Genomic DNA, 22,296 nt, shown 5'->3' on the forward strand with positions numbered 1-22,296 from the left:
GTAAAAAAATAAAAAAAATAACTTTTTCTGGTTACTTTCTGTTCTGTTGCAGATAGTCACCAGAAATTATTTTCTTTTCAGAAAAAAAACAAATAGTGTCTGGTTTGCGCAAGATAGTAACTGGTGCTCCCCAGATAGCAACCAGAAAAAAAAATATTTTAGGAAGAAAAAAAAAAATTGTATCTGTTGCGCACCAGATGTTAATTGGTGCTCACCAGATAGTAACCAGAGAAAAAAAATAGAAAAAAAACAAAAACAAACAGTATCTGGTGCGCAGCAGACAGAAGCTAGAAAAAATGTTTTTGAAAAAAAAAAAAGCCAAGTAGCAACCAGATAGTACTTAATTTTTTTTTTTTTTTTACTTAGATCTCCCTTGTGGGGTTCCGTACAAGAGAAAACATTTTTAACAATATTAATACAAAGCATAAATGGATACTCACTCTAATGACATTGGAGCCAATGGAAGGCATTGAAGGGACAAGAAAAACACGCTTTTAGGAGCAAAACAGGCAAATAAAAAAATAAAAAATAAAAAAAACATGCTTCAGAGACGTTTTGTCAAAATATCCACACAAAACGATGCGTTTAGGATTAGTACTGTCGAGTTTAGAGGTTCGATCCAGCAATCTGAAGGTCTGCAGGAATCCAACAGCAGACTAGGATCCTTGTGGCGCGTTGCGTAAAGAAAACATGAGCATTCATATGTCTGAAATATTTGTATTCAAGTATTATATGTACAGACAAATACACTTAAATGAACAGTTACGACAATGGGTCTTAACTGGATTAAATAAAAGACAGAAAACACTTGATTCAAAGGGTTTATCACTGTATTTTACTTTGAGTAAAAAAAAAAAAAAAGCATTTTTTTTATTTGCATTCAATGTCCATTTGGAGCACTTCATGGATTAGTATTATTTATATATGTTAAGATTTTTCAGATTTTTGTCCTTTGAATCAAACGCCACAGAGATGGTGAATAGCATTCCCCTCCACAGCAACACTCAAACTTAATGTCATAAACAAACCTCAGGCGTTAGAGAGGGTAGTGTGATTATTTTTGTTCTTTGTTTTCTGCACAGGCAAATATGGGGGCACACCTCAGATGTTATCACTGAGCACCGAGGGGAGAAATCTCAAGACGAGCAAAAAAACAAAAATAGAATTCGTGTTGAGGTAGCTGCAGAAAAACTGATCGAAAATGTAAAAAAAAAAAGTTGATTTTCACTCTATTGTTAAGGGGGGATTTAGAAATAAACTGTTCATGCAGACATGCAGCTACTGATGCTCTTTTTTTCACTTTTCTCTCTTTTGCTTAAAGCCAAGCATCCCAAACCTGTCTTTGTCCTCGTCTGCTGCGTGGAGCTCGTCCTTAAAAACTTTACACTGAAGACACAATGGTAAACATTAGAAAAGAAATCAAGGCGGTACGTCTAAGCCACGCCGGTCAAAGCAATTTCAGCTTTAAAAAGAAAAAAAAAAGTTGCATAAAATAGTGTTCAATCTCTGTACAGATCAAATCACGTTTCTTCAATTTCTTTCTTAACATCAGGGAAGGAAATTTTCTCTAATTGTAGTGACAAAGGACATGAAGATCCCATCTTTAAAACATACCTTAAAGGCATCATTGAAATTAAAAAACAAACAAAAAATAACTGGCAACACTATTTTCTCTCCAATTAGTCCACAGCCATGGGAGTGACGCTCAGATTTACAGCCTCACCCTTTCACAAGTTCTACTCAAACTCAGGTGACGTCAAAGTATTTGTCTTTACATAATTTGTCGTGTTTTTGTTGGTCCTTCTCATCCACGCTCGCACACTTTCACACACACACTGATGATGCACACTGAGGAAGGCAGAGAGAACGAGGGAGAGGAGGAGGGGAAGTGATGGCAGTGGGGTGGGGGAATGGAAAAGTCGAGGCTGTGCTCAAATCAGTCAGGACATGAACATGTCGGCCATGTTAGTGTCGCAGCTGTAGATCCAGAGGACCAGGGGGAGAGTAATGGCCACGAAGGGCCAGGAGATGCCCTCCATACATGCAGGCAGGGAGCAGCCTTTGGAGCTGGCCGGCTTCTCCAGCTCTTTACCAGGCTCCAAGTAGTTCCTGGCGGCAAACTTGAGCAGTTCGTCCAGTAGGATGACAGGCAGTGAGATCTTCAGCACCATGAGCCACTGAGTGAGATTCAGAGGGGTGATCTGGAAAATGATCTGTGGGTGGAACGAATAACAATTTAGCCCAAATTTTCGTTTGAGCTTATCAGAACAAGCAGAAAAAAAGAAAGCATCCTCTCAACGTGTCCGACTAGCAAACATTATTCCTTACTGGAAGAGGCTCCACATAGAGGATGAGGAAGTGAAGAGACATGGACAGGCAGATGGCTCCCAGCAGCCACACGTTTTCCCAGGGAGGCATCCTCAGCAGGGACTGGTTCTCTGACACACTGAGACAGGACAGAGTTCAAATGCAGCCTGCTGGAAACAGTTCTAATTCTGCACAGTAATAATAGGAGTAAGTTTTGAATATTTTGCCTTTTATCCATTTATTCTATTTCTATTTCTTTGACCATTTTGGGCTTATTATACAACACGTGTTGAAAGTTAAACCCGTTGACCAATCAGGGACTTGGTAGTGACATAACTCTAGAACAGGGGTGGGTAAACTAAAGCCATTTACCTCCTGTAAAACCATTTAATCTGGCCTGATAAACTGGAATAAATTGTATTGATGAGCCCTTATTAATGTTTGATTCTCACAGTAATTCTGGTGTCTCCCCATAGAGGCAGCGCTATATTACATTGACTTTTGTTTACATCTTCTTCTTCTTCTTCTTCTTCGTTTACATGCAGACAGTTATTCTGCATTCAAGTCATTTGGAAGATTTCGTTGTTATTCTGGTGTTTGTGTCTAGTTTATGGATCATTCCAACACCACATGAATGAAGCACTTTTCTTTTAAAGTTTGTGTTTTTTCATGAGGGACATCCACCCATTGGTGCAATTTGGACTAAAATCAGAGAAAAAAAGGCCATAATATTCTCCATTACTATATAGATATTAAATTCAAATCCAAATGAAAGCATATTTTTGTCCAGATTTTGTGTTTATTCTTTCTCTTATGGAGGTAGATCACCAAACACTCCACTGATTTGGCCCTTCTGTCAAATTTTAGAGCCTTTTGTGGCCCACAGAAGTTTTTCCCACTCCTGCATTAGAACATGACACTTCTACACATGGGGAGGCAGGGCGGGAACCCAACCTATAATTTGAGGTCGACCACTCTCACGCTGCACCATCTCCCATAAGACAAATGGATGGGCAGCTATTCCAAAACTTCCATTCTGGTACTTCTGTACCTAGATCTGGGAGTTTCAGAAAAAGATATCGAACGGGATTTCTTAATCTTTATTTTGTGTTCGGGTGAAAAATGACCCGTTTTAAAATGTAAAAATGTGTCAAGTTTTCACAGCCTCACTTTAAAGCAGATTTTTTAAATGAGTCATTTTATTTATTTATTTATTTTTACAGTGCATTGTGTCCTGCATCCTGATTGGCTGTCATCTATTCCAATCCTTCTGTCCAGTACAGATTACGCTCAGCAGATCCTTGTTTTCATTCTATTATACTGGACATTTTGAGAGGTTTAAACTATAAAAATTGTGTAGTAAGGAGTTCAACAGCCTTAAAACATCTATTTTACAAAATAATCTTTACTATTTCAGGGATTATGTCTATTTTTAGAACATAGACTGTATTCTAGTTTGATCCTAAATGAACTGGTTTGTATCATTAAGCCAACAGAGATTCCGTAGCTCAAACCAACCTGTTGAGGGCGTTGCACATCTCAATGGTGACCAACACGGATAGAGCCATGGTCATTGGGTAAGGGGACTCAAACACTTTACAGTCTACATTCTGGTAATCCGGATTCTCTGGACCGCATTGCAAAAAATGGCTCTGTTGGAAAGAAATAATTCAGTTAAGTCGCAAAAAATAGATATACACGTTTGTATGAAGGTAACTAGAGTCTGTAAAGATCTACCAGCTGGTAAAAAGTGATCCTTGGTCCATCCTCAGCAGCTACAAACCACCAAGCAGCAGCCCCAACAGTGGCAGCCCCGACGTAACCTAGAGTCCAAAACCAGTCTGTCAAACAGAACCCAAACTCGCTGATTCAAAGGTAACCAGGGATGTTTACTTACACCCGATGGCGAGGTATCTGAAGAACAGCCACCCAGAAATGAGAGGCTCCCGAGCATTGCGTGGAGGTTTGCTCATAATATCCAAGTCTGGTGGGTTGAAGCCTAAAGCGGTGGCGGGTAAACCGTCAGTCACCAGGTTGACCCAAAGCAGCTGAACTGGAATGAGAGCCTCAGGAAAACCCAGAGCTGCCGTCAGGAAGATGCTGTAAAGGAAGAGAAGTGTTGACACAAACCCTTTGTGACAAAAGAAATGTTTGTGTGTGCCGGCGAGTCCTCACCAGACCACTTCGCCCACATTTGAAGAGATGAGGTATCGGATGAACTGCTTCATGTTGTTGTAAATGGCCCGGCCCTCCTCCACTGCAGCCACAATGGTGGCAAAGTTATCATCGGCCAGCACCATCTCTGAGGCGGTTTTAGCCACAGCCGTTCCTGAGCCCATGGCGATGCCGATCTCTGACTTCTTCAAGGCGGGGGCATCGTTTACCCCATCCCCCGTCTGAGGACGCACAGAGAACCAGAAGTAGAATGGGTCCAGTTGTTGGTGTTACCAGAAGTATCACCACAGAACAATTCTCCTACCATAGCTGTGATCTCATCGTACGACTGCAGAAATTCAACGATCTTGGATTTATGAGCTGGCTCGACGCGAGCAAAGCAGCGAGCCTTGACCACGGCCTCCCTTTGAGCGGCGGGGGACAGATCGTCAAACTCTCTGCCAGTAAACGCCATGCTGGAAACGTCGTCCTCTTCCCCGAAGATACCGATGCGTCTGCAGATGGCCACTGCCGTTCCTAAAACGAGCAAACGTTTACCTCAACAGGCTTTAAGGAAAACTTCATTGTACTTTTGTTTTTTTATTCCTTGGCTCCTCCTACCCTTGTTGTCTCCAGTGATCATAATCACTCTAATGCCTGCGAGGCGGCAGAGCCTGACGGAGGCCGCCACCTCCGCCCTGGGAGGATCCAGCATCCCAACACAGCCCACAAACGTCAGATCAGTCTGCACGACGAAGGAGAAGAGGAGAATTAAAAAAGGAAAAAACAATCAGGGGGTTCCGACAGAACTTTTATAATAAGCTCTCACCTCATACTGTATAAAGCGGGAGGAGTCTTCCAACACCAGGTCCTCCTTCTTCAGCGGCTCGTCTCGAGTGGCCAGAGCCAGACAGCGCAGCGTGTCTCTGCCTGTGCCGTACTCTCGGATCACAGACATGATTTTGTCTTTGATGGCAGGAGTCATCGGCATCTTGGTGCTGCCCACGCGGATGTGCGTGCACCTGTCGATCACTCCCTCCGGGGCGCCCTGGCAACACAAAGAGTGAGTAAGAAAAACCGTCCAAAAGGAGCGTTTTAAATAAACACTTGAATGTGTCAGAGCGTTCATGTCTTTCTCACCTTAACAAACATCTTCCCTACAGAAGAGCGGGCTTTATTAGGAGTGCAGTAAACAGACATGGACTTCCTGTCTCTAGAGAATTCCAACGTAAATTCCTTCTTCATCAGTTGCTTGATTACCTGTAATTAAAAAAAGCAGAAAACATTGAATAAAAGAACAGAAATTGGGAGCTTCTCTGTAATAAATATAGAAATACTGAGTTTGATGAATAAAGAGTACATACAGAGTTACAGGCGTTGGCGCGCTCGACCTTCGATAAGCCTTTGAGGTCCGTATCGAACACGTTCATCTTCTCCACCAGACAGGTGAGCGCCGTCTCTGTGGCTTCACCTACTTTCTCATAGACGCCTTTGGCCTGATCGACATGAATAAAGGGGAAATGCATGAATCCACTGATTAATGCTGGAACATGTTGCCATGTTCACTCAGAAGAGACCCACCTCGTTGTAATCCAGGGATGAGTCATTACAGAGGGCACAGATGGTCGCCAACTCCACCAGACCGTCATACTGGGAGCACTTGACTGGCTTTTCATTATGAAACCTGAACAAAGGAGGAAAAAAACAGGATTTTATAGGAAACTGGAGTTCCTGACATGATATGACATGCTCTTAAGTACAAATTGTATTTCTTTTATTCCTGACTTTTCCGTATGTTTGAATCACATTTCCACAAAGTGGTAAAGCGTGTAGAGAAATGTATTCTTCCGGGGATACAAAATTTTTTTTTTCCTTTAGAAAGATAACCTGGGGACGCTTTATTAAAAAAAAAAAAAAAAAGTACATTATACCTTAAGTATTTTTTTGCACTGGAATGGTGACTGCTCTAATTTCATTGTTCATGTGGTAATAAAGGCATAACTTATCCTAAATTATTTTTATCTTTTGCAAGGGAAATACTTGCTAAAAGTACAAAAACATTTCATTTGGAACTCAAAATATTCAAGATCAAAAAATCTTTAAAGTCCCGCTTATCTTTTGATCTGTTGTAAAAGTGTTCCCAGTGGTCTTTTAATTATAATTATTCCATTTCTGCCAAAATCAAAGAACTTGTGTTGTTTTCTAGGACATAGTTTCAGCAGAGCGACACTAATTCATCAGAATTTCACCAGAGTTGTGGGTGGGACTGTTGGCGAGTAGCAACACCCCCTCCCATTGCGGAGAGCTCGGAGCAAAAAAAAAAAGAAAAGAAAAAACACCTCTGTTTGCTCTTGATTCACAACTCAGAAATGCGATTTAAAGTTTATATTTCTTTTAATACGTCCTCCATCATGGTAGAAATGTCATGTAAAGAACACAAAGAAAGATTTTCATTGGAGTGGGTCTAGCTAGTTCACAAATACATTTTGTCTCAAATTCCAGAAGTTTGAAGGGCGGGTTGCTTCTTCTTACAGTCATTTGTGAGCTGTGTTTTCTGATTCATCACCCCTCCAGTCAACTCCCTGAACTGCATACCTGTCATGTTTCCCAGTGCTGTCACTACATTCATTTTAACTCTTTTTTTGAGGATATAATTTGTGCTGCAGTGAGAGGGCCTCTTCAGACTTCCACAGAAGTTCTTTTGCTTCACATGAAGAATGCAGCCTCCCTGACAGAAAGACTTGTTCTCACAGCCCTGCCGGTCTGAAATACTCACACTGCTCCGTCAGGTGCGTATGTGGAGCCAGTGACGGTGAATTCCTTTAAGACACAGTGATCATTTCCAGCCTGATCGATGATGAACATCTGAAAGAGAAGATTTATAGAAAAGCATCAACTTTGACGTTTTGTTGAATCATTACCACTAGACAGCCCAACTCAAAGGCTTTTTGAGACTGACACCAGCAGGTGGCAGCACAGTACAATCCATGTGAAGGACACTGAGCAGGATGCAATAAAAACCTGAACTAAAACAGATACAGGCCACTTTGAAGGGAAGGATACATTAATGTCAACTTAACACAAGGTTATCCTAAAGTTTCCATGTGTGCGCTGGAAACTAAGAGCTTTAAACTTGATGGAGCTCCCAGAGTTCAATGAGAGAAGAGCTGTTGAATCCACAGACACATAGGAATCTAAATATTTTTCTATACCATCACTAAGAGTAAATCATTTTTATTTCACTGGCCAAGGCAGATCTGCTCATGCAGACGGGAAAGCAGTTAAAGGTCTCCGTTTCCTGCAGTAAAAAAACACAAATAGAACCACTGAAACTTAAAACTGTCAAATGTCAGGGTTTTTTGCTTTGCATTTAATGCTTTTAAATATTCCTATCCATCGCTTTGATCTGTGAAAAATTGTGGGGGATGCGCAAGCAACACAGGTGGGGAGAGAGAGCAGGAAGAGACACAAGGTCAGTTATGCAATGCTGTTTCACAGAGAGTGGCTGCATTGTGATCAGCGCTCTGTTTGAACGGAGGGCTGAAGAACACAGAAAACAGAGCAAAGAAGCTGCTTTTACACCGCGCTAATCATCAGTTGGTGGAGGCGGCAGCCAGCTTGTTCGTCTGGGTCTTTTTTATGATAGAACCTCTAGAAGAGACTAGAATCATTTGGCCACAGGGACATGTTCAGCTAAAATGGCTCCTCTAATTAAGCATCACAGGCGTCTTAAAAGCGGGAATCCTTCGGAAGTTTTAGATCCACAGGGGAATACTGAGGACAAATTGGAAAGGATGGATATGAATAGTAAGCCAGAAAGGCAGGAACAACCTTCAGAGATTGAAGGTGAACCTAAAGGTCATAAACAATTTGACTCACTAAGTCCTGATTGAAAAGCTATTGAGCAGAAGAAGCTGAAACATCTCATTTAGAGAAAACAGCCTTCTAGAGCAGTTTGCTCACGAAGAACGGACTAGAACACCTGCTGACAGGTGTACAGTCAGACATGTTTTGCTTACATATAACTGCTTTATATTTTAAATGTAGTGCTTTAGTTCGGTAAAATTACAAACACCTTTGAAGACGGACATTACTTTCAATGCAAATTTAATGGTCACATGTCAGAACATTTTTGAACATGGAAGTCCAAAAAAAAGCATTTCCTTTTTTTGAAAATGGTGTCTTGAAGTCGCGTTGCCGAGGACGATGTGAACATAGCTCTCCTTTTTCCAAGTGGATAAATCTATTTTTTTATTTGTATGGACTCAACCGATTCAAACTTCCTTTATTTGATCTTTTAGTGCTTTTACTTTACCAAATGTAAACAATATAAGTAGTCACTGTTTCGTCGCATCGCCTCTTGTTTAAATAATTATTACTTCAGATCAACAGAATAATATAAAAGGAAGGTATACTGGGCTTTTGTAATTTGCAATATATATATATATATATATATATATATATATATATAGAACCAGCTTCAAATGTAATTAACTGAACTACAAAAATCACAACTAAAAAGGCAAATAAGTTTTTTGTTATATATTTGTGCAGCACTTTGAGACATCCTTATGAACAGATGCTTTATAAGTCAATGAAACATTTCTGTTACTGTGATTTCTTCTGCTGAAGTTAAAAACCTTTCAAAAAAAGACCAGATTGTCATCTAAAATTTCTGAAGGAAATTACTCTATTTAATAAGAAACTTACTTTGGGTTACTGCAGGTTGAATGATAATTGAATTTGTAAAAAGACTTCATTTAGGAATGTTCTCTTGAAGTCATTATCAGGGATATGGAACTTAGTGAACCACAAAGTTTAGGATGATACTTATACTGGCTACTAACAAAGACCCATCATAGAAGCTTTATTTTAATAATTTGCTCCTCCAAGAGGTCAATTATGAACCAAAACTGCTACCAACTAAATAGTACAGAGGCAACACTTCCCTTTACCCAAAAGGTGGAGAAAACAACTCAACCAGTTAGTTAACTAAACCAACAGCAAACCTCACCCTGCACACAGACATCTGATTGGTTGTTAGCGTCCCCGTCTTGTCAGAGCAGATGACGGATGTGCAGCCCAGGGTCTCCACAGAGGGTAAGCTGCGGACGATGGCGTTCTTCTTGGCCATGCGGCGCGTCCCTAAAGCCAAGCAGGTGGTGATGACAGCGGGGAGACCTGAGCGGACACAAGAAGGAATGATTTTACTTAATTACATTTAAAAAAATAAATAAATCCAATGGATTTTCTTAACCCTTTAAACCCTGAGGAGTTCCCGGTGACGCTGTAACTTTTTAACCATTAATACTATCAATGTGATTCCAGTAGATTCTGAAGGTGAAAAGCGGCCGTCCGGCCGCTTTTCACCTTCAGAATCTACTGGAATCACGTTGATCGTGTTGACATTTAAAAATTACAATAAAATCTAAAAACAGATTTGTTTCTAAACTTCTTTTCCTGAAAGTACCTTCAGGAATAGCAGCAACAGCCAGAGCCACGGCGATCTTAAAGTAATAGACGGCGCCTCGGATCCAGGAGCCGCCGTGGACGGGGTCGTTGAAGTGTCCGATGTTGATGATCCACACGGCGATGCAGATCAGTGAGATGACCTGAAACGCGACGTCATTTCAGGACGTTAATAATGATGAAAATCAAGTCTTCGATTGTTTTAATTTTAAATCATTTGTCCGACCTTGGACAGCTGCTGTCCGAACTCGTCCAGTTTCTGCTGCAGGGGGGTTCGCTCCTGCTCCGTCGACGCCATCTCATCCCGAATTTTGCCTATTTCTGTGTTCCCGGCTGTGGCCACGACGACACCAACCGCTTTGCCGGCTGCAATGTTTGTACCCTGTAGTAAAATTAGATATATGAAAGCAGAACATGTAATTCAATGAGTCTTTCTTGGAAACGTACAAAAAAAAAAAAATCTAAAAATGATTTTCACAGGACTCTTGTTAGACTAAAACTTTTTTTTGGGTTACAGATCAGATACTAAACAAAGATTGTAATATTTGAAACAACAAAATGAAATGGAAACATGTTATGCTAAAGTTAAAAACAGAAATTCGAATGTGTCCTGATTTGACAGCCGTTGATTTATTGTTGTGCGTCAGACTTTTCTCTGAAATAACATCATAACTGACAACTTAGAGCCAAACTAAATTTGATCAAAGTTAAGGGTTTACTTTGAGGACTAACAATTTACTCAATTAAGTTGTTAAAGTTCTTTTGCAGGCTAAAAAAATAAAGCCTAACTATACTTCTTCTGAAGTATTTTCTTAGGGAAACTTTACTGTTAATGCAGCTTTAGCTGTGATTAATGATAATAAGTTATTGTTTGGCTTTAGTTCTGTCAACAAATCATAATCTTTTAAGTTGTCAAATCAGTACATTTGAAGATAATCATCATAAACACAAGGATGAATTTTTGCTACAAGGTAAATGGAAAGAAAACATTTAAAGAGTTCCTCACGGAGAAGAGCATGTTCTTCTTGTCCTGGTTGACAGCTCGTGGGTCTGGCACCGGATCTGTGTGTTTGATCACAGACACAGACTCTCCTGCAGACAATTTAAAACAAACGACAGATCACATGAGTGTTTGTTGGTTAAAACTTTTGATGCAGCACTAAAGAATCAAACGACCTGCCTGCCAAAGCCTACATTTAATATTTCTTATTGTGTGGTGCAAAAAGCAACAATAAGGCAGAAACAGATATGAAGGGGAATCGCTGGCATGAATGTTGAAGGGAAGACCTAAAAAAACAAAAAGAGCTGAAACACCAAAATATCCCATGGAATTCACTACCAATTAAGGTAGCAGAGACAGACAAGACATTAGCGATCCTTCTGTAGTTTTCCAGATACCTTCATGGCCACATATCCATTCAAAGAAAATACGGTTTTACACTCATTTCATAGTTTGTTTTTTTTATTTATCTAGGAATTCATTACAAACTGGAAAGGAAGACATGTTAAATGTAATTAAAACATTTTTTAGATCACCATTAAATTTAATTTTTTGCAGAGGAGGAAAAAAAAATCTAGTCTATGAAATAAATACTTTGATATTAAATTAGTTTAAGGGTAAAAAGCAGAGCAAAACAGGGAAAGGCTTTACCTGTTAGAATCGACTGGTCGACCCTCAGAGTGGTTGACTTGATAGAAACCAGTCGGATGTCTGCAGGCACTTTGTCACCAACTGTGGACAAAAGTAACAAACTTTCTATAAATAATGATAATAATAACATGGAGAATTCTTCACCGTGAGTGCAGTTTTGAATATCGGCCCGAGGCCGAATTCCGTTAAACTGGTAAAGTAAAAAATAAAATAAAAATGCAAAACTACCGGTGTATGGTTAAAGCAGATTTGTTTTTTCAGAATTCATGTCAGTAAACTTCAGTCTTATTTTTTTCTACAAAAAAAGAAAAGAAAAAAACACTAGATAGTTTTACTTTGAAACAGGAATCTTCACCAACATTTTATTTTGAAGATTTGTTTACTTCTGGTGACTGAATCGCTGCACATTTGGCCTTTATTTTTTTTAGTTAATAAACTTTAAAAAAAAAAAAAATCAACATTTTTAAGCATTGTAGAGCAAAAAATACAAAATTGTACCTGAATTACATTTTTTACTACACTGTACTATATCTACAAAGCTCACAAAACAGTGATCTTGGACATCAGGAATATTTGTTCTCGAATTTTAGAGTGCAGACCATGAACATCTGAGTACTCCGATACTTGTCACAGCCTTAGCATACAAAAAAGAAAAAAATATTAAAGCAAGATTCATTCATTCATTTTTATGTGCAAAAGGGGAAAAAAGTCTCTTGGAGTAGAAAATATATATATTATTAAAATACTTTTATTTATTTTTTATACTTTTTTAAAATAAAATATGCTGCCCAGTTTTGACATTTCAAGCTCCAATAAAATAAACAAAAAAGTTATTTGTGTAAATGACATGTATGTGGGGGGGTTCACGGTCTAAAAATGACCAATCTTCATCTGAGGACAGAAATAGCTATTCTCATTCTTTCCATTAACTCTGGGATTAAAGGATCTCCCCAAAAGAAATAATAAAACAGCAAATTGTTTAAATTTTTTTTTTTTTTTTTACATACAACTCTAATGAAATGTTGGGTTTTTTCACAAATAAAAGGGAAAACATTCAAACTCGTTGACTACTTTAAATCCAGATGTGTTTGAGGTCAACTGATGGGAAATTCTGATAAATCAACCGTAGCTTTATTAGTCGACTCATGACTGTTTAAACCACTTCCTGCGTCTGTGAAATAATATGCATCTCTCCACCTTTTGAAAGGTCAAATCAAGCTAATCTGCCGAGAATGTAGGTCTACATGTTTATGCTTTTCTAAAGCAGCCTGCTAGAAAATATTTTCAACACTAAGGAGCAGAGACAAAAAAGGGGAATAAAAAAACGTGGCGACAGATTTTTGTGCAGACAGACATGTAAACCAACACTCGGGCCTCTGAGGTGCCCTTCGAAACGAGGGGGTAAGGGAAAGAGGACGGAGGAGAGGAAAGGAGGATCAGATGAGCCCTTTTAAAAACACACATCCAAAAATGGTAAAAGTATTTTGAGCGGCAGAAAAACATACTGCTTTATTTGGTGGAGGGAGGGATGCTAAAAACATCTGCTTTAAGTGGAGATCTCCATGTGCCGGCTAAAAATAGAAACGGCATGATGTGCGATACTGTCATGACCATTCAGAGAGGTCTGCAGCAGCCTCCGATCTGCAACCCCCCCATGGAAATCTAGACGTCCCAAGTAAGAAACCAATTTAAGCAAATCAGATCAAATGTTTCTCATTTCGTTTAGGATGCAAATTTGGAAAAATCTTAGTTCAATAAGAATTATGAGACTCATTAGCTGAACCAGCTCAAATTTTGTTTGGTTCAATAAATAACCAACAGGTTGGAATAACAAAATCTTCATCATCTACCTGACTTCAAGGTGAAGGACGAGACAGAGGAAGAAAGAAAAGCTGCTAGAAATGTTAAAACCCAAAGATTGTCAGGCTTTTAGTCATCAAATTAACTGGAAATCCGCCCAACATCCTAATTTAAATCCCATTTTCCATCCAAGGGTGTAGAGAGGGAACAATGTCAATGAGGACCAACCCACTTTCACACTCATAGTAGTCGTCAAGCAAAAACAAATGATAAAACCTGGTCAAAATGAATGTGTATCCGAACAAAAAGGCTGCTTTTTGCAAAGTGGCTTCTAAATACATTTGGTAATTTTTTCAAAGGATGCTGGGACAGATCAAAACTTGACTGTATTAAGCTCAAATTCAACAGGTGATCAGCCAATCAGACAAGAAAATACAATAAGTCCTTAAAGAGCCACTCGGGTGGAAACCGTATTTTTAACATCTTCTTGTGGCTTTTTTGGTGATAAAAGACGCATATAAAGAAAATTCAGCTTAAAATTGCACGTCTTTCTTAAAATTGCTGTGAATCAGGAGCAGATGAAAAAATGCTGTTCGAAAAAGAGCTCATTTGTGATGTAGATCCCCCTGAATTTAGGGATTTACTGTGGTAACATCTAAACAATATAATAGTTATAGTGAGCATGTTTGTAATGCTGGAAGTCCCTGATAGAAGTCTCTGATGTACTAAAGTAAAGTTTAGCTTCAAAGTCCAACAATAGAAAAATGGATCATGACGTTAAGAGTACTGAAGGGAAATCTCTACATTGTTGGTATGGATGTTTTCACTGGTTGCCATATTTAGTGCACAACAAGACAAAGAAAAGCACAATTTAAAAGACAATAAGCAAAGGAGGATAAATCACCTTAGTGGCATTGTTTCTAAATATCAAAGTCATAATAGAAAAATATAAATTGCAGGTCTTTAAAACAGCACTTGTAATGGTAAACGACAGCCTAGAAACATTAATCATTTTATCTTCCTCAGCATTAAACACACAGAAACCTCTGGTGTGTTTGATTTCCAAGCTGCTCTCGTTCATTTAACTGCAGTAAATAACAGTTATGCAAACAAATTAAAGAGATGTTTAATTTGAAACTTTTTATCTAACTTTTTATATTAAATTCCTGTAACGTTAGCTTTTTATTGAAAATGATAGCCAGTACAGCGACATTTCCTTTTCCCATGTGTTCATCTGTTCTCCTCAGAGAGAAACTAATGTCAGGCTCCACACATTCATTTTGAAATATCAGCTGGTAAATACTGATCTTGTCCCAGCGTAACCCACAAGGATCGCTCTAGAGAGAAGCATATCACTCAAACTCAGTTCAGCCCAGAAAATAGTGTAGTGGTAAAGTAAACAGAAAGCAATGGAATTGTTGTGGGGAGTGGAGTTGGGGTCCAGGTTACCTAGCACCCGCCTGTTCATCAAGTTTGGGTTCAATGAAACTGGTCGTCTTGGGGGTTGTATGTTTGCTCTCTCAGGGACTGGAACTACTTAAGGACACGCAGACCTACAACGTTCTGGGACTTGGTATGACTTCCTTTAATTCTCAAGAGACTGCTCCCACACACAGCTGCAAATTCACAAGAACTTTCAGCACAACTAGTGAGTAAAACGCAGAGAGCAGCTGGGAAAATGACCACAGACAAGATCATACATTTATCTAAAAATGTATAAAACAAACTAGAACAGACAGAAAAGTGTTTATCTGATGAATATTTAAGAAAATGAAGTATTTGTACACCTCATGTATTGTAACACTTAAAATAATTATGTTAATAACTGAGGACAAACAGGAGTGCTAAAAACTGGATAATTTGGACTATGTACTCGCAAATAACTGTCAATTTTAGACTTTAAGCATTACACCTCTCTTGCTCATTAATAATTCAAGACACACACAAAGGACTTCTCTAGGCGAGATGGGTATAAATACGCATGAGCTGCTGCTATAGCTACACAACAGAAATCCAAGGTGAGTAATGCTAGTTTGTTTGCATCGTCTAACCTTCAGCTGGAAGGAATACACACCTGATTCTTATGTTGTGTGACGACCAATACTTATGTTCAAAGCGCTTTGTGCATTTGTTTTCCACCTCATTTAACTAACCAGTAGATCGCAAAATATCTGATATTATACAAACTTTTTTTTTAATTTGTAAACACCTAAGAAAGACAAGTGCAGGAGTGAATCATTGAGAAACTAACAGCTCAGTTGGGTAATCAGATTAATTAACTTGCTTCCTGCTTTGGGTCTTTTCATGTGAAAAACTTATTTCAGGCTCCTAAAGGCCCACTCTACTTCCGTTGTGACAAACAAAGAAATGTATAGCCTGCAGCACTTTCTAACATCAAAGCCTTCATCCGAATAATGACATTTTCTGAGCTTCATGAACAATAAGGCAACAAGAAAGGCATTCACTTAAAGAGCGTCCAGAAGCTTAAGTTAATTCTATCATCACATTTGATGCGTTAAGCGGGTTTAGCATGACCAACCATCAGTACAAAATCAAAGCACTCATCTGACACTAAACATAATGTCTATCAACTGTACCTTTAAAAAAAAAAAAAAAGAAAAGAAAAATACTGAAAAGGAGAAGAAAAGGACAGCAAAGCTGTGACGCAAAAGCCATAAACACGTGTGGCCCAAACCAAGATGAGGTTAGCCAAGAGATGTTCAGGAACAGACTGGACCTCTGCTCTTGCATAACTGCTTTACATAATTCCTACTTTGATTCTAAACTGTTGTATAGACTGATCAGGAGAAGTGATGAGCTGCAATTGCCAAAAACGAACACCTAACAAACTGGTTTTCTGATCAATGCAGCTTACTTTCTCTTTTTTCCACATCGTTTTGTGGCCCCTGAAATAATATTCCATATTTTACATTTTTAAACGTCATCTCATTTCAACTCACACCAAATGTGACAAACTTAAAGGAGAAATTTTAAAAAAAAATTATACACATTTTAAATGCAAATATTCATATATTTTTGCTAATAATAGCAATAAAAATTGCATGAATGATCAAGAATAGCTAATAATGATCCTCTTACCAGCTACTTCCACTATGTCCCCGGGTACGATGTCTCTGGCCTTGATTCTCTGGACGCTCTTCCTGTCCTGGCGATACACCTTTCCCATCTCAGGCTCGTACTCCTTAAGGGCTTCAATTGCATTTTCTGCATTTCGCTCCTTTAAAGTTAAAAGTTAAAAAATGTCAGCAAACGTTTCAAAACATAAACAAACTGGTTGACCTTGAGATAAAAATGTATCAAATTCTGAGTCATCATTGATCTCAGTGAGTGAAGGTGGTCGTTTATGATCCCAGGAAAGTTAATGAAGAGAATTCATGACCTGGACAGTAGAATTAAACTGGTGTTATTGGTAGATTAATTTTGTTTTAATGAGACACAAAAACTAAACATTATAATACATAAAACTAGCATTTTCTACCAGGATTGAAGTATTTAGGTAAAAGAGTTTCTCTTTAATTAAATCTCTTTAATTTATAACTCTTGTTTTTTTATTTTATGTTTTTGACTTTTTCCATTTGTCATTTTAGTTTTATATTTTGCTGTAAAAAATTGCAAGTGGCATTTTTCTTCTTTTTTATATGTTTAATGTTTAGTTATTTGATTTTGTTGCACACTTTAAAATATGCTATTTAAAATTTTGACTGCAGTTTTTCTACTTCTTTGTTTCCACTTTTCAGACACTTTTGTGATTAAATAACCACTAAACTAGAAAATAGTCTACAATAAGGTAATTTGCAACGCTGTAAGTTTGTTGATTTTTCCTAACTATATGATTGTGATGAGTCAATAATGATGCAGAACTGTAAACAGAATAACACAAATTCATTCCTTTTCATTACCACCTGTGGTTCTTAAAGCTTTGCAGTTACTTGTCAAAGTTTGTATTTAACCACTTTTTTATTGGAGCTCCACACAGAATCTTTAAACAGCTGGAGATCTGAAGCTTTACAGGATTCTCACAGTTGTTCTCCATTATTTTCTAAACTCCAAACCACATGTTTTCATGCAGAAAAGACTGTTTTAATTGTTGCTACTAAGACATGTTAGCACCTTTTGGTGGCAGTTTCATGCTAATGTCTGATGCTGGATAGAGCAGGAGTTTTTGGTTAAGACAAAGATTGTGTCTTTACCTGCCAGACTCCTACTATGGCATTTGCGATGAGAATAAGGAGGATAACAAAAGGCTCCACAAAGGCGGTGACGGTTTCTTCTCCCTCCTCAAACCAGGCCAGTACCTGCCCAGAAGAAATGCAAAGAAGTGAAAAAAAAATATATGAATGAATGTGCAGCAGAAAGAAATTTTCAAAAGGGGAAACCTGAGGAAAAAAATGAATCACAATTATTTTTAATTTGTTACAATATTTGGTGATCACTTATTATCTGCGAATAATCACAATATGAAAGATAAAACTGTGCATTTAAATTGTTTATTAGTCATTATTTCCGTCAAACTTTCAAAAATAAACAAAAAAATTCAAACACTGTCCTCTTAGATATAAAATGATCTATATCAATACATGTAGTTTAACATCCCTCTATATACAGATATATGTGTATATCCCACTGTAGCAAAGTGGGCCAAGTGTGTTAGAAAGAGCGCAGGAACCACTATGGCTTCTTTTAGAATCTGTGCCAGAAACAAAGTGTGTCAATGAGGTGCTAAATGTCCCGCTCGTTTCCGTCACTAACCCATTTCCACAATGCCAATAAAGAGTCAAACCCAATTTTTCCTGCAGTATTTATTCCATGAAACACATTCCAATACTGAATGGCTTAATCATAGACCAAAATATCTGACTTGTGGTCAGACTTGGTCAATTCAATTCCTCAGTTGTCTCCTAAGAATCAAGGAGCTTTTTTTTTTTAAAATCTGTGGTTCCCAGTATTTTGAGCAAAACAATTATAAATATCGATGATATTATTTTTTTGGATTAGAGCTCAACAAACAAAGTGTGTGTCCTCAATGAAAATTGTGCTACAGGAAAATGAATTGTTCTCTTTGTCTGACACTTGACTGACTCGTCTTCTGGTGACATGAGCGAGAATGTCTTAAGTTGCATCAAATTTTTTCCATGTTTACTTTAACAACAAAGAAAAAAAGCCCATTAGGCATGACCCATTTCCACACTTTCTCCTGTCAAACTTTCCGTGATGAACTTTTAGCTAAAATTAAAAAAGCTACAATAAGTAAATAACCTTTAGAGTCAAAAAGCAAAAATAATTTGATTTGATTGGTAATAATTAAAGACAAAATGCCTAAATAAATAGGTTTGGAACCGCTTTCACCAGATTCTAATCATGTAGTAATCCTTAAGAGAATTATCTAATAGTCATAAAAGCTATAAAGGAAAATACATTTTTATTGAAAATCTTTATCTGTGTATCGACAGCAGTAATGCCTCATAATTTACAGCAAAGAAAAACAAATCAATTAAATTGTACTTCTGAACAAAATCCATCTACATTCAAAACCAGTGTTGGGAGTAAATCATTAACTAACGCAAGCTATAAAATAATAGCAATAATGATCAGGAGCGTTATACTTTTTGTTGAAACTAAGTAAAATTATATGAGGGCATCACTATAGTAACATTTTACTCTTATGATGTCACTTTTATGATCAAACTGACCAACCACCCTAAGTGTAATTGTTGGAAGCAGTGAGACCATGAGATAAAAGTCACAAAAAACATGTTTTTCTGCTTCTTATCAGTCAGTTTAAGCTTTTTAACTCGTTTCAACTTGTATTAATGAGGCAGATTTCCTGTTAGGCTTCATGGACCCAAATATTTGATTTTTGTGGATTTATTCCTGTTTTTTCAAAGAGCCATTTCCTGTTACTCCTGGTGTTTATTGGGGCTATGTGGAATTAGATTTTTTTTTCTCATTTTTAAGATAAAATTAGTTTTAGTTTCTGGTTCTTTATTTGGTCTCAGTTTCTCCACATTTCAAGGCAGGTTGTCTGTATCATTATGAAAAAGTTGAGGCTCTGGTCCTTTAATTGTTTGTCTGGTGCTTTTATTTGATATATATTTTTTTTGTAATTAACATTTGGTGCAAATTTAACATTTGTTACATTAAATTATTTTCTCCTCTGCAAGTGTAACAAAGGCAGTAACTTAAGAGTAATGCAGGACTTGTGTAATGCATTATAAGATAACTTTTAAACATTAACATGTAATCTGTAATGTGTAATCTGTTTGGACGTTGCTTGCACATCACTGTTTGGACGTTGCTTGCACATCACCTAAAGTGCAGGACACCCCCACCCCACCCCCAGCACATCCATCTCCAGAGTCTTCCAATCAACCAGTCAGAGCAGGAGGACCAAACGTCATTAAAGCTAGGGCAACTGACCCAGAAAGAGGAGCACAGAAATAAGATTTGAGCTAAGATAGTCGGAGCCCAAGGCTATATCACTACTTGTCCAGCCACAAAGAAAGCCGAGTACTTGGGACAAGAATTAAGGTGCAAAACCATTAAATGGGGGAGTGCAAGCACTTTATTTTATGATTTTTTTATACAAATATAGTAAAAAAAAAACTAATAATTGAGTGCATGCATTATAAAATATATCAGTTTTTTATAGTAAAATTGCACCATTTTTAAAAGTCACATTAAACTCCATAACAAATTGACATTAAAAATCTTTTAACAGGTTTTCTAGTCTTAATTTTGATAGACACAAAAGTAATTTCCTTTAACCTATGGCATAACATTTAAAATCATATACGAGGTTAAAGTCCCACTTCAATTATCTTTTGATCTATTGTAAAAGCGTTCACATCCATCTTTAATTATGATTATGCTGTTTAATCCAAAATAAAAAAAATAAACTGTCGTTTTCAAGGACGCAAGTTCAGCAGAGAGGTAGTAGTACATTAAACACTTGCCTCCGAGTTGTCACAGAGTAAGCCCGCCCTCATTTCCCATCATCCACCTGTTCACACACTCTCCCGCTAGCTTACAGCCCCTCACATCTTTGTTGGAACAAAAATAGCTAGCAATCATGGATTGGAGCTATCCAGCTCTATAGTTTGGAGCCGAAATGCCATAAAGACATACATGGAGCAGAGACGCTATAGTGGTTTCTACGTCATACTTTAAGGCTTTTTCTAATTGTGTCTGTTCCCAATTTGCAACTATTTGCATAAAGAAATACTCCAAAATGTAATTTTTAGGTTAATTTTGTTTTAGTGTTCTTCACGAGAAAAACATCACACGAACATGTTAAGAATACTATTTTCATGGAAAAATTATACACGCATCTAAAGTGTTTCGTAAACATATAATGGAACTTTTTATTAGTGTCAAAAAACACGGCTCTAAGACAGTGTGTTGGTCTCATAGCATGTGCTGATCCTTCTAAGCTTCTCCTTTCCCCTTCTGTAATCTTAAAGCTTACATCAGTTTTTGAAGGTGGATCTAACACAACTTAATAAATTGAGCAATGTTTTCCTAGAATTCATGTCAAGAACAAATATTTGGGTCATACTTACAAAAGATATGCAGGCAGCTAATAAAAGGATCCTCACGAGCAAATCTTCAAACTGCTCAACAACAAGTTCCCAAAGAGATTTACCTAAAATAAGAATAATATAGCATTATTAGAATGTTTTAGTTTTCTTTTTGAAGGCAGTGTAAAGATCCACTCACCCTCTTCAGCCGGCAATTCTGTAGATCATCCGGTTCGGACCGTAAAAAGAAACGGGACATAAGAATTTGGTTATAGCATTAATACTGAGTATCAGAAACACTAAAAAATAACCGCTTGAGGACTTAAAACGCTCCCAAAACGATTATTTACTACGTCAAAAACTCCGGGTTGTGATGTAACAGGCGTTTTTTCGGTCGCCGGTATGTTCTCGGTAGCTTTGGGCCCCTCCGTGACACCCGGAATTACACTTTGGAATCATTTGTATAACCCAAATATCACGTAAACCGACTCCTTACCGTTCGGCCCATATCGGTCCCGTTGTTTCCTAACTTCCTCTAAACTCAGGCCGGTGCTTTCATTCACGTTGAAAAAGCTGAGAACTTCTTCCACCGTCTTTGTGTGCGCGTTGTCCATGGTCAGCGGACACTTGAGGACACCCGCTCGTCTCGGAAGGTCCGACTTTCAACCGGTCACGGTCCACGCCACGAGGGAACACCGGAGCGAGGGCCCGGCTACAGTACGAGCGAACAAGTGGTTGTTCCACGAAGCCGCGCGGCACGCAGGTGGAAAGGCGTAGAGTGGACGAATTAGCGGCTTCTTTGCTAACTGGGAGCTAGGAGGCTAAAGCTAACTGTTCCTTTGCACCCTCTTTGAATTCGCCGGCTGAGCTCCGCTAGCTTCCCGGTCACAGCGTCAAAAAAATCCTCACATCCATACCACCGTTTCAGTTCCTTCTTTCGTTTTTCCCTTTGGACTAACGACACAAACAAAATATTCTATCTAAACAGGTGATTTAAACATGTGGTTAGAGTTGAAGCTCGGCTCCTTGTTGCGGAATCACTAACGTTCACATCGGCACCAATCGCGACTCTTCGTCGAATGCGGCGTTCAGTGTCCGCATGTGGAATCCGCTCATTGGCTGAAAAGACCGGAAGTCTTGCTTTCTCTCCACCTCGCGTGTTCAGGGGTCTGCTGCTGCGTGGTGCAGGCAGTGCACATTAAATCCACATCATGTTTAACCTTTTCAGTGCCGGATTCGAACCTTTGTAAACGTAAGAAAGTGAGCGCGATAGTTTATAGATATCACATATCACAGGAAAAAGTTCAAAAAGTTGTTTTTCTTTCTCTGTGACACAATTAAAACCTGCATTTTAATGCTGAATTAGCTTTATTTTCC

At 38.2% G+C, this 22,296-nt stretch overlaps 1 protein-coding gene across 1 annotated transcript in view; it reads right to left on the reverse strand.

Annotated features, from left to right (window-relative positions):
- Nucleotides 1-22,082, reverse strand: part of atp2a2b (ATPase sarcoplasmic/endoplasmic reticulum Ca2+ transporting 2b) — a 23,231-nt gene extending 1,149 nt beyond the window's left edge. The window contains exons 1-23 of the mRNA XM_024299190.2: nucleotides 21,416-22,082; nucleotides 21,119-21,136; nucleotides 20,962-21,044; nucleotides 17,593-17,697; nucleotides 16,481-16,619; nucleotides 11,582-11,662; nucleotides 10,937-11,022; nucleotides 10,157-10,312; nucleotides 9,932-10,073; nucleotides 9,476-9,642; nucleotides 7,238-7,326; nucleotides 6,043-6,145; nucleotides 5,826-5,957; nucleotides 5,602-5,721; nucleotides 5,291-5,509; nucleotides 5,083-5,206; nucleotides 4,787-4,998; nucleotides 4,483-4,703; nucleotides 4,205-4,407; nucleotides 4,045-4,130; nucleotides 3,826-3,959; nucleotides 2,329-2,446; nucleotides 441-2,213 (exon numbers count right to left, since the gene is read on the reverse strand). Of these exons, the coding sequence (XP_024154958.1) occupies nucleotides 1,941-2,213; nucleotides 2,329-2,446; nucleotides 3,826-3,959; nucleotides 4,045-4,130; nucleotides 4,205-4,407; nucleotides 4,483-4,703; nucleotides 4,787-4,998; nucleotides 5,083-5,206; nucleotides 5,291-5,509; nucleotides 5,602-5,721; nucleotides 5,826-5,957; nucleotides 6,043-6,145; nucleotides 7,238-7,326; nucleotides 9,476-9,642; nucleotides 9,932-10,073; nucleotides 10,157-10,312; nucleotides 10,937-11,022; nucleotides 11,582-11,662; nucleotides 16,481-16,619; nucleotides 17,593-17,697; nucleotides 20,962-21,044; nucleotides 21,119-21,136; nucleotides 21,416-21,533 (3,129 nt within the window). The 5' untranslated portion in view covers nucleotides 21,534-22,082 and the 3' untranslated portion in view covers nucleotides 441-1,940. The remainder of the gene's footprint in view (nucleotides 1-440; nucleotides 2,214-2,328; nucleotides 2,447-3,825; nucleotides 3,960-4,044; nucleotides 4,131-4,204; nucleotides 4,408-4,482; nucleotides 4,704-4,786; nucleotides 4,999-5,082; nucleotides 5,207-5,290; nucleotides 5,510-5,601; nucleotides 5,722-5,825; nucleotides 5,958-6,042; nucleotides 6,146-7,237; nucleotides 7,327-9,475; nucleotides 9,643-9,931; nucleotides 10,074-10,156; nucleotides 10,313-10,936; nucleotides 11,023-11,581; nucleotides 11,663-16,480; nucleotides 16,620-17,592; nucleotides 17,698-20,961; nucleotides 21,045-21,118; nucleotides 21,137-21,415) is intronic.
- Nucleotides 22,083-22,296: the final 214 nt, after the last annotated feature.

This window comes from Oryzias melastigma, linkage group LG12, assembly GCF_002922805.2.
Source record: "Oryzias melastigma strain HK-1 linkage group LG12, ASM292280v2, whole genome shotgun sequence".
Classification (NCBI taxonomy): Eukaryota; Metazoa; Chordata; class Actinopteri; order Beloniformes; family Adrianichthyidae; genus Oryzias; species Oryzias melastigma.